This window comes from Megalobrama amblycephala, linkage group LG14 (genome assembly GCF_018812025.1).
Source record: "Megalobrama amblycephala isolate DHTTF-2021 linkage group LG14, ASM1881202v1, whole genome shotgun sequence".
NCBI lineage: Eukaryota > Metazoa > Chordata > Actinopteri > Cypriniformes > Xenocyprididae > Megalobrama > Megalobrama amblycephala.
Window position 1 is genome coordinate 17,374,419 of NC_063057.1, and position 12,273 is coordinate 17,386,691.

Consider the following 12,273-nt stretch of genomic DNA (forward strand, 5'->3'; position numbering starts at 1 on the left):
TGTCTACACTGCTGGAATTCAAATAGAGAAGAAGAGAGATAGTTCAAGATGAGCATTTATGGCTAAAACTTATAAAATTTTAAATTTATTTTAGAAAATGAGTGATGGTTTCTCTAGATAAGACCCTTATTTCTCATCTGGGATCGCTGTAAACTGTAATTTTGACCTTCAACCGTTTGGGCTCCATTGAAGTCCACTATATGGAGAAAAATCCTGGAATGTTTTCATCAAAAACCTTAATTTCTTTTCGACTGAAGAAAGAAAGACATGAACATCTTGGATGACATGGGGGTGAGTAAATTATCAGTAAATTTTAATTTGAAAGTGAACTAATCCTTTAACATCTGTTCTGAACTCAACAAGTCTGGGCAAACTACTGAGTAAGCACCAATCAGAGGCCGCATTTTTATGATGTCATCATGTAGACTTCTTACAAAGTATTTTACAGTATTTTAAAACTACAAAAAACTAAAGTATTTTGATACAAAATATGAAGACATTTTCATCAACCCTATCAAATACAAATTACAAAATACCATTTTGTATTTGAAATGTGTATTTTAAATACTGCCCATCCCTGCGTAAAACACGATGTAGTTCTTTATTAAAAACACATTTCATGGTGATTAAACGCTTTTAGATACACTCTTGTCAAAATGAAATCATTTTAATTTTTCACAATGATCGTTACACATACACAGTGTCAGCCCCTGTCTCCAGTCCAGTGTAGATGCACATTTGGACTCATAAAAGGTATCTTAAATACAAAAATAAAATATAAAACATGGCTTCTCGGGTTTGAAACATTTTACAGATCATTTTCAATTTATACAGCAGAAACCCTGCAACACAAACCCACAATGTACGTAAACTTTAATATAACCCCCATATTAATAAATAATGCCACAGGATTTTATTAAAACATCTCTGAGCTTTCTGTTGCAAAGCACCATGAGTCATTTAAAAGAACACGGCTCACAAATGTCACAGTATGTCCGGTTTTTGGCACAGGATCAATTGTAATCACACAGGTAGTTGTGGTTAAGAAAGATCTGGAAGGACGTCCCGTGGGCTTGAGAGTCTCTCTCTGTCTCTGTCCAGAGGAGCAGCCAGCTCTTCCAGCTGCTGTTGCTGGCTGTTTTCCAACTCTTCCAAGCGTCTCCGCAGCACACACAACTCCCTCTGGTGCTGCTCCTCCTGAGGAAATGCAAAAGAACGGATGAGTGGGAAGAAGAGGGGATTAGAGAGAGAAGAGGATGGGAAAGCGGTAGATTTATATCCTGGGTTTTATTATGGCTGACAAGAGAATATTCTACTTTGTGGATGGGATGTTTGCAGACACCTGTATGTTTGAGAAGATGGACTCTGCTGGGATGAGGAGGGATTGGGCCAGCGGGGTGGATGAGGTCATCTGGTTGCCCAGCAACAGACGGCGAAACTCATTGTGTCTCCTCTGCAGCTCTTTTAGACGCTTGCTGAGCTGAGCATGTTCTTCAGAGTATGAGGATTTCCTGAGCACACAAACACACAAATAAATAAGAAATATTAGCCATTTGAATTATTTTACATTTAATTTATTATATATTAATTCATATATATATATATATATTATATATATACAGTACAGTCCAAAAGTTTGGAACCACTAAGATTTTTAATGTTTTTAAAAGAAGTTTCGTCTGCTCACCAAGGCTACATTTATTTAATTAAAAATACAGTAAAAAACAGTAATATTGTGAAATATTATTACAATTTAAAATAACTGTTTTCTATTTGAATATATTTCACAAAGTAATTTATTCCTGTGATGGCAAAGCTGAATTTTCAGCATCATTACTCCAGTCTTCAGTGTCACATGATCCTTCAGAAATCATTCTAATATGCTGATCTGCTGCTCAATAAACATTTATGATTATTTTCAATGTTGAAAACAGTTGTGTACTTTTTTTTTCAGGATTCCTTGATGAATAGAAAGTTCAAAAGAACAGCATTTATCTGAAATACAAAGCTTCTGTAGCATTATACACTACCGTTCAAAAGTTTGGGGTCAGTAAGAATTTTTTTTTTTTTTTTTTTGAAAAGAAATGAAAGAAATGAATACTTTTATTCAGCAAGGATGCATTAAATCAATCAAAAGTGGCAGTATAAAGACATTTATAATGTTACAAAAGATTAGATTTCAGATAAACACTGTTCTTTTGAACTTTCTATTCATCAAATAATCCTGAAAAAAAATATTGTACACAAATATTTTGTACAATTGTACACATGTTTCTTGAGCAGCAGATCAGTATATTAGAATGATTTCTGAAGGATCATGTGACACTGAAGACTGGAGTAATGATGCTGAAAATTCAGCTTTGCCATCACAGGAATAAATTACTTTGTGAAATATATTCAAATAGAAAACAGTTATTTTAAATCGTAATAATATTTCACAATATTACTGTTTTTTACTGTATTTTTAATTAAATAAATGTAGCCTTGGTGAGCAGACGAAACTTCTTTTAAAAACATTAAAAATCTTAGTGGTTCCAAACTTTTGGACTGTACTGTATATATATATATATATATATATATATATATAAAGATTTATATATTTCTTGATGTCACAGTGACTTTAAAACAACTAAAATATTATCTTTAGATTGTTTTCTATAGCAAAAGGCCCCTGTTAGTGTTATAAATAGTAAAAGAAAGTACTTTTTTGCAGTGCTTGCTTCAATTTCAAGCTCTTCTATCTTGGCTTCCAGGAGCTGAATCTTGTCTTGAAGTTTCTTTTCTTTCAGCTCAGTCATGGTTTTCCTCTGGATTAGAAAACAGACCAATAATGCACCTTTAATAATAATCATTATGACAATAAAAACATAAAAAGTACATTTTTTTAAATGTATAAGCAAGATGTAAATGTGTCATGTTACAAAAGTAAGACTTTTGCAGACTTTATGCACTACCTTTTTCTGAGCAAATGCTGCCCTCTGCAGGCGCTCTTTAGCCTGGCTGTATTTTTCCCGTAGCTCTGCTTCTTTCTCCTGCAGTTTGTATTTCTCCTCCAACCATTCCACTCGCCTCTCCTCCACCAACCTGTGACAATAAAACAATGACAATTCACTTAATTTAACAATTCACTGTCCACTACACTGTTAGAATTTTTATTGTAAGTGTAGTAGAGAGTGAATTTATTTGTTTTATACCATGACAGCATCTAAGGCTATTTTTATGAAAAGAACAGAGTAAAATCGTATTAAAAAACAGACAAATAAGACAGGGATAGACAAACAGGATAAATAATTTACATATAGAAAGATTACATCTATATAATAATTGTAGGTACACTTAAAGGGTTAGTTCACCCAAAAATGAAAATTCTGTCATTTATTACTTACCCTCATGTCGTTCCACACCCGTAAGACATCGTTCTTCTTCGGAACACAAATTGGCACTCCAAAAATATTCTCATCGCTTTATAATATTAATATTGAACCACTGTACTCACATGAACTGATTTAAATATGTTTTTAGTACCTTTATGGATCTTGAGAGAGGAAGTGTCATTGCTCCCTATGGAGGCCTCACGGAGCCATCGGATTTCAACTAAAATATCTTAATTTGTGTTCCGAAGATTAACGAAGGTCTTACGGTGTGAAACGACATGAGGGTGAGTAATTAATGACAGAATTTTCACTTTTGGGTGAACTAACCCTTTAATATACTTCATTTTTAACATGATTACCTCTCTAATGTACCATTATCAACAAATCATCCATTTTTGTCATTGAAGCACTTGTTAATCAAGCACTTTTATACAAGCTAAATCTTGCTTTGAAATCAACATTTCATCATAGTAATCAACTCTATCTTAAGCCTCTATTCTAAAGAGATGCTAAACAGCATGTTTTGATGCTCGCTCAGCAAGAGGTCAGCATTCTCTGAAATATTTTTGGTTTCCCTTTGACAGCATTGGTAGTATCCAGGTTACCATAAGGCGTACCTCTCGGCTTCCTGTTGGGTCCGTTCCATTTGTGTGCGAGCGCTCCGTAGGTCCTCTCTCACTCGCTCCAGACTTTCTCTCAGTCTGCTGTTGGTGTCCAGCAGCTCACTCTCCGAGTGTGAAAGAGTTCCTATCTGTAGGTTCAACTCAGTGTTTTGCTGATGAACACAATTTAGAAAAGTTATTTGAGTTATATGACACATCATGACTTCCACCTCAATATTACACGCATTCACAGTCATTTCTCTTATTTTACAGCACTTACTCGTCTCAGGTCTGCATTTTCTGCTCTTGAGGTCTCCAGCTCTTCCAGCTGTTGGCCCTGCTGCTGAACTTTGGCTCTGTATCACATGTAATCGGATAGGAAATAAAACAGTGGTTGAAAATCATACTATTATATAAATAAAAGCAATACTTAATTTTCCCAATAAGACCAGGAAGTAAACAGATTTCATATGGACTTTAATAAAAAACAAACAACCCTCAAGAAGCTTGCCTCAGGTTTTGCAGTTCCTTACGAACAGACTCCTCTCCCAGCTGGGCGGAACGAAGACGCTCCTCCCACTCCTCTTTCTGAGAGTTCCCTGTTGCCTCCTGAAGAGCTCTCTGCTGTTCAAGCTCAGATAAATGATTCTCCAGCTCCAGCCTGGTGTCAAAGAAATAAATGCATTAAGATGCAGAAAATCCCATGAGGCTTTGAATCAGTTCCTTGTCTGATAATAATAGTGCCTACTTCTCTTCTTGAAGGGTGGCCATCTTGTGTATCTCCTCCTCTCTCGCTGCCTGAACCCTGCGGACCATCTCTCGCTCTTTTTCAGATATCAAGTCTTTATTTCTCTCCAACGCTGACTTCATGACCTCAATATCTGACTGCAGACCTGAGCGAGAAAGACACTCTGTTATTGCTGTAAAACAGGTTAAAAGAAAGTAAAAGAGAAGGAAGATGATGTTTACCCTCTACTTGGCACTGCAGTGCGTCTCTGTCTCTTTCTATTTCTCCTTTGGCTCTGACACACTCTAGTTTTACATTACTCAACTCCAGCTTATGCGTGTGCTTCATCTCTTCAACCTGGCCAATAAAGCAAACACAATTGCCAGGATATATAATACTACAGATGATCTATTACATGTGATCATAGAATCTGCCTGGTCAAGTCACTCAGGCTGTATTCGTGTACCTGACTGCTGAGTGAGTTGATCTCCCGCTCGGCTTTGTGCAGTTTGCCTGTGAGGAGTGTGTTTTGTTCCTGAGATAGACGAAGTTCACTTTCTGTCCGGTCCAACTGCATACGAATAGACTGCTTCTCTGCCTGCACATTAACAGATGGATCTTGATAAATTATCTTACATTTTTTTATTTATTTAACATATATAATGTATACTGTATAACATTTATAATGTTGTGACACTGACATATACTTCACATCTGAATAACAAAACATGCTGGAAAGCAGCAGAACATAATATATTTTAAATAAAATATTCAAAATAAAATAAAAATCTAATAAAAAAATACTAAAACATACAAGTATGAATTTAAAGGGTTAGTTCACCCAAAAATGAAAATAATGTCATTAATTACTCACTCTCATGCCGTTCCACACCCGTAAGACCTTCGTTAATCTTCAGAACACAAATTAAGATATTTTTGTTGAAATCCGATGACTCAGTGAGGCCTCCATAGCCAGCAATGACATTTCCTCTCTCAAGATCCATTAATGTACTAAAAACATATTTAAATCAGTTCATGTGAGTACAGTGGTTCAATATTAATATTATAAAGCGACGAGAATATTTTTGGTGCACCAAAAAAACAAAATAACGACTTATTTAGTGATGGACGATTTCAAAACACTGCTTCATGAAGCTTGTAAGCGTTATGATTCTTCTGTGTCGAAACATGATTCAGATCGCGTGTCTAACCGGCAAACTGCTGAAATCACGTGACTTTGGCACTCCGAACTGCTGATTCGACACGCTGATTCATTATGCTCCGAAGCTTCCTGAAGCAGTGTTTTAAAATCGGCACTTTATAATATTAATATTGAACCACTGTCCTCACATGAACTGATTTAAATATGTTTTTAGTCCATTAATGGATCTTGAGAGAGGAAATGTCATTGCTGGCTATGCAGGCCTCACTGAGCCATTGGATTTCAACAAAAATATCTTAATTTGTGTTCCGAAGAAACGGGTGTGAAACGGCATGAGGGTGAGTAATAAATGATACTATTTTCATTTTTGGGTGACCCTTTAATTTCAAATCAAAGACGTTTAATGTGATCTCAGACTTTTTGACTTTTTTAACTATTTATAATATGTTATAAAATATAACTCCCGAGCGGGAGATCAACTCTGTGTCATTCTCCTACACTGTTTACTTTCAGCCGGCCAATAATGAGTCGGCATTCTGACGTAGAACCTGTAAGCGCTGAATGTAAACAGCATAGGAGAATGACACAGAAGAGAAGATATTGTTGAATAAAGTCATTATTTTTGTTTTTGCGCACAAAAAGCATTCTTGTTGCTTCATAAAATTAAGGTTGAACCACTGCAGTCACGTCGACTGTTTTAACGATTTCTTTAGTACCTTTCTGGACCTTGAAAGTGGTGGTTAAATTGCTGTCTCTGGAGGAGTCAGACAGCTCTTGGATTTCATCAAAAATATCTTAATTCGTGCTCTGAAGATGAACGAAGGTCTTACAGGTGTGAAATGACATGAGGATAAGCAATTAATGACAGAATTTTCATTTTTGTGTGAACTAACCCTTTAAATACGCTCACCTCCAGGGCTTTTACTGCAGCCTGGGTTTCTGCCAGCTGCCGGATCTGAATCCGCTGCACGTTTTCGGCCTGAGCACCTGAGTTATTTCTCTCTGCTCTGAGTTCAGTGACCTCTGCTTCCAGTCCTTTGAGCCGCTGGTGGAGCTGAGCTTTCTCCCTCAGCAGGCCTTCAACGCGCTTCCCATTCCGCGCCGGATCTCCGCTCTGCAGTTGAGTGGCCAGATCCTCCTTATCACGCTCGAGTCGGGCCACCTGCAGAATCACATATACAAAACTCCTTCATAAAGAGACATTGATAGGCCAAAATGCGGTTTAAAATTGATAAAACATACATCAGCTTCATGTCGTATCCGTCTCTCCTCCAGGACTCGAGCGTGCTCCTCTTTCTGGTGATCAAATTCTGATTTGAGGAAGGTGAGGTCATAACGAAGCTTATTATACTCTGACCTGTAATTTTCTGCTTCCTGTCACAGAGAGAGATATAGAATAACATTACAAGACTAAACCTACATTAAACAGTTACTAAATATATTTTATAACAGGCAGATAAGACAAAGCAATGAGTTTGTTTTCCATCTGCCATGGACAGGATTCTGGCTGTGGCATGTCCTCATGTGGTTATCATGGCAACAGTTAATAGGAGTCAGCTGGTGTGGAGGGGTGTCTGTTACCTCCTGGAGTTTGTTGAAGCGTTCTCTGATGGGAGCCTCCAACTCCTGCTGCACCTGAGCTCTCAAGAGCTCCAGCCGCTGAGGGGTCAGCACCTTAAAAACATAAACAACACATGATCAACAACACAAAAAAATACTTATTCAGTAAAATGTCCTGTTCAACACCAACACAATACAATTTGGTTTACGACAAGTTTGCAGTTTTGTCATCTAGCACTTTAAATGCTTGAGCTTTTTAAAGGTGGTACAGAGGATATTTTGTTTTATACATTTTTGCAATATTACTTGAAACTGTCTTTACTAACTGATAAAAGACTATTTATTAGGTGCACTGAAAGTAATAATATTAATATACATCATCTGTGCACGAGGTAGGGCCTTAAAAACATCAGCCAATCTATGGAGTCAAATTAATGCCTTAAAGTTTTGCACAAAAATAAAGTTTTGCAAAACACAAAAAAGAATTGAGCAATAAAAAAATGTTTTGCAAACAAAAATAAAGAATTGCAAAGGAAAAATAAAGTATTGAGCAGAAAAAAATAAGTTTTGCAAACAAAAATAATAAATTGCAAAATAAAATAAAGTAGTGCAAAAATAAAAATATAATCAATTACAAAAATCAATGACAGCTGTAATCCCATTTTATCTTTGCCACATATTTTCCATGCTCAAACCTACTAAATCATTTGCAACGCTCTTTTTATTCTGCGTTTCAGTCAAGCGTGCGCTCACGATACCGGTTTTCTTTTGCGCTGCACTTTTCTGTGCGGATCACTTTATGGCACTGGTTTGACGTGGGGGTGGAGTCAAGAAACGGGGGCACACCCCCGCGAAATGCATTGGAGGGGAACGTAATCGGCGACAGGTGAAATAATTCTTTGACATGGTTAAAAATAATGAATGGTTTGTTTTTGTTGGTTTGTTTAGCATATGTTGTCGCCGATTACGACCCCCTCCAATGCATTTCTTATAGTAATATGACCCGTTGCTCTCTGTCTCACTGCCTGTATCCACTTTTGTGTCCTTAAACATTCATTTTTGGGGGTCGACAGCTTATAAAAACTTATTTCTGGGTTTTTTAGCTTGTTAGCTGTACACCTTGTCACACAGCAGCTTTTAGGCATTGTTCTGTTTTTTGTAATGAGTCAGAAAAGACAAGAAGGCAGCCTGGAGACAGTTGGATTGTTTAATAAATGCGCTTTGTCTCTATGCTTGATCTGTTCTGTTGCGATCTGCGTCTCCTGCCGATGACGTGTTTCGCGGGGGCGTGCCCCCGTTTCTTGACTCCACCCCCACGTCAAACCAGTGCCATAAAGAGAACCGCACAGAAAAGTGCAGCGCAAAAGAAAACCGGTATCGTGAGTGCACACTTGACTGAAACGCAGAATAAAATGAGCGTTGCAAATGATTTAGTAGGTTTGAGCATGAAAAGTATGTGGCAAAGATAAAATAGGATTACAGCTGTCATTGATTTTTGTAATTGATTATATTTTTATTTTTGCACTACGTTATTTTATTTTGCAATTTATTATTTTTGTTTGCAAAACTTACTTTTTTCTGCTCAATACTTTATTTTTCCTTTGCAATTCTTTATTTTTGTTTGCAAAACATTTTTTTATTGCTCAATTCTTTTTTTTTGTTTTGCAAAACTTTATTTTTGTGCAAAACTTTAAGGCATTAATTTGACTCCATACCAATCGTTTACGCGATCATCGCGTAAACGATTGGCCCTCTGGCTTGTCAATCACTGCCATGACGTTCCTTGTGAGAGACGCGCGGCTGCACGCTCTAGTAACTTTCCACATTCCGCATGCAATGTTTTTGTCAGGAGACAGGAGTAACAACTGCAGATTATGAGTCACCTGCGGTGAGTCCGACATAATGAATCCACGGCTTTAGGTTGCGCACACACTTAATGATTGTAAGGCCGATTATGAATGTAAATTGATACCTGACTGATCACGCTCAAACGCGTCCAGTCAGAGCCAGTTGCGTTCAGTCTGCGATTACAGTCAGTGTTCAAATTCCTTGTGAAAGTATATAAATCTGCTTCAGGAGCAGGAAACAATCGCTGTATGTCTTAGAATGTTTTAGCTAGTCGTTTAATGTGTGCCCGGCTTAATAACACAGCGAATGCCGGTGGTAAACAAACACTGAAGGAGGGGGGCTGTTCTTCGCATGCGCTCATTTCAAAAACTCAGTTGACGAAAACATCCTCTGTACCACCTTTAAAGCAGGATAGATTCTGATTGGCTCGAAATTCTGATTGGCTCTGAAAGTGATTCTAACGTTATTGTTTCTCAGTACAGTTATTGTTATACTGTAGTTGTGGTGTGGGCTATTCTTTAATATTTAAAATGATTTTTAGAACTACATCTTTATAATAATCATTATAGTAATTGTACAGGGCTTAATTAAATTGTATTTAGACACTTATGTTTGCTTATCTCTGCAGCACTAAAATATGTTTATATCAGTGTTGTTATTGTTAATTACAACCATTAAAAATCATTTTAGAAATTCAAATAAAACTGAAATAAAATCAAATGTAAATATTAGGTGGACAAATAGTGGGAAAAGTTCTAAAATGACTAAAAATGAAATAAAAATAAATTAAAGCTAAATAGAAATATAAAAAAGGCCCAAAAAACTAATAAAAAATTAAGAAAATAAAATTACTAAACATAAAATGTGAAAAATGAAACTGAAAATATAAAAATAAGAGCTAATTTAAAATGATATAATAGTATTTAAATAAATGCTAAAATAAAACTGGTTTATATTCAGTGTTTAATAATGCTCTATAATCCTGATTTCATTAAATTTCCATTTTTTTTATCTAGAAGATAAAATATAAGACTTCATCCATTTAATATTTTTCCAATTCCCCATATTTCCATGTGTGTGATTTTATTTTGATTAATTCAACGTAATTCTAAAATGTGGAACAGTCATAGTCATAATAAAGGATAAGTAGGTGCATCCAAAATTTTTACTTGTATTGTAATCATTATTAATTGATTTGCAATAATAAATCAAAGTTCGAATTTTTACAAACTTTGAACTTTGAACATTGACATATATATTCATATCTGAATGTACGAGCAACTAGTATTGGTATTATTATGTTTTAATGAGTAGCAACTAGTATGTAAAACTAGTGTTAATATTTTTGAGTGAGACATAAATTACTCTATGTGTTGCCTATCTATGTAAAATGAAGTCTAAAGTGGACAGTAATGTGTACCTGCAGTCTGAGCTCCTCCAGCTCTCGTGTTTTATCCAGCATTTCTCCTCTGAGCTCGGCCAGCAGCAGCTGCTGTTTCTCCTGAGCGACCTGCCGATCACTGAGCAGACGTTTCAGTTCACTCTGAGCCCGGGTGTATTCATCCTGCAGTCTGCACACACAAACACATTTGCAGAATTTAACCCAACAATGCATTCCACAACTGTAGAAATTATCAACATTGAAGTATCTTATATAAATATGCAGTAAAATCAAGCAGTCACTCACCTGGTGTGCTCCACTTTCAAGGTCTGATAGTTGGTCTTGTGGTTCTCACAGCGCATTCGCTCATCAATGAGCATTTTCTGGAGCTCCATATCAGAGCTGGTGAGTCCCGAAGAGCCGCCCAGGAGGACTGTGGCTTTCCCACCTCCTCCTGCAGGCTCCAGGTTTGGGAACAGGGCAGATGACTGCCCTAATGCTGGAGGGTTCATCTGGTCCATAGCAGAGACGGAGAAAAAATAGTAAGGGACAAAAGCAAAAGATTTTTATACTTCCCTCTCAGCCCACTAACCCTTCAAGAGATCTCAATCAACACAAATGACTTCAGCCAACCAAAGTCAAGAGATGCAGCTACATCTCATCAGGACTGACTATTTTGAATCACTTGGAAGAGCCTTGTTAGCACGAACAAAGCATCTAATCACTACATGTGCAGCACAAGAGTCCTTACTGGCTCTCAAGTGATTAGATGTGAAGCTCAGGCTGGTCTCCAGTGATTCACACTGTGTTGTAGAAACAGAGCTACTCCAGCATAGACACATAACGGCTTCCCATGTTGTCAAAGCAACCGAACCACTTGGGAAACTAACCTCGTACATTTAAACCAGAGCAAGATGAAGCATTTCGTGTTGTCCTTGAGTGCAAGTTTAACTGTTGCTATTTTGAAATGTCGTTTGATAAACACTTCATACTGCACTTATTTCATATATAAACACCTCTGCTGCGTGTAACCTACTGCATGCGCTCAAAACTGTACAAACCATAACAATAAATGTGTGCATTAAGGGGATGAAAGTAAACAATTTTAGCAGTTGCTGTAAAGTTACCTGATCCAACACTGACAGCGACGCACTGACTGTTACGTGTTGATGATGGCGGCCTGAGTCGCTTTTCAAAATAAAAGACTTCTATTGACACTTTTCCGTTTGTTTATGGCCCAAAGTGATGAAAAACCGACATATTTACCCTTTATTCAGATAGCATTAAAAATTTATTAAAACATATTGCATAGTTGCGCTTGGAGTTAATTTGTTTATTTTTGATAACGCAATGAAACTTTTGCGGACATAATTTTTGGCCAGGCTGTCATACATTTTTTTACGGTCGATGGTCATACAAATAAATTATGAACATGTGCAAAAATAAGAGAGAACCAACAAAATCTTATGTTGTAGTCAATAATTTTTTTTTTTTTTTTTTTTTTTTTTTCAATGAGCTTTTTTTTCAAGATTTGGTCAACATTTTTAGGGACAATGGTTTAATTTTCAGTTTGTACCCCTCTCTAAATCTTGTTTTAAATACAGTATACTTGGCATATA

General features: G+C 36.6%; 1 protein-coding gene across 2 annotated transcripts; it reads right to left on the bottom strand.

Moving 5' to 3' along the window:
* Positions 1 to 582: 582 nt before the first annotated feature.
* On the bottom strand, positions 583 to 11,906 carry cep83 (centrosomal protein 83). 2 transcript variants are annotated; one of them, XM_048156348.1, is made up of 16 exons: positions 11,782 to 11,906; positions 10,961 to 11,166; positions 10,694 to 10,844; positions 7,447 to 7,539; positions 7,108 to 7,239; positions 6,776 to 7,027; positions 5,170 to 5,301; positions 4,946 to 5,060; positions 4,725 to 4,869; positions 4,488 to 4,637; positions 4,257 to 4,332; positions 3,992 to 4,149; positions 2,955 to 3,084; positions 2,704 to 2,807; positions 1,343 to 1,511; positions 583 to 1,197 (listed from the first exon to the last, which is right to left on the bottom strand). In XM_048156348.1, exons 2-16 carry the CDS (start codon positions 11,164 to 11,166, stop codon positions 1,042 to 1,044), a joined length of 2,169 nt encoding a protein of 722 aa, XP_048012305.1. In that variant the 5' UTR covers positions 11,782 to 11,906; the 3' UTR covers positions 583 to 1,041. The 2 variants fall into 2 exon arrangements, with proteins under 2 accessions (XP_048012305.1, XP_048012304.1); XM_048156347.1 differs by lacking the exon at positions 11,782 to 11,906 and adding an exon at positions 11,545 to 11,755.
* Between the last annotated feature and the right edge of the window lie 367 nt (positions 11,907 to 12,273).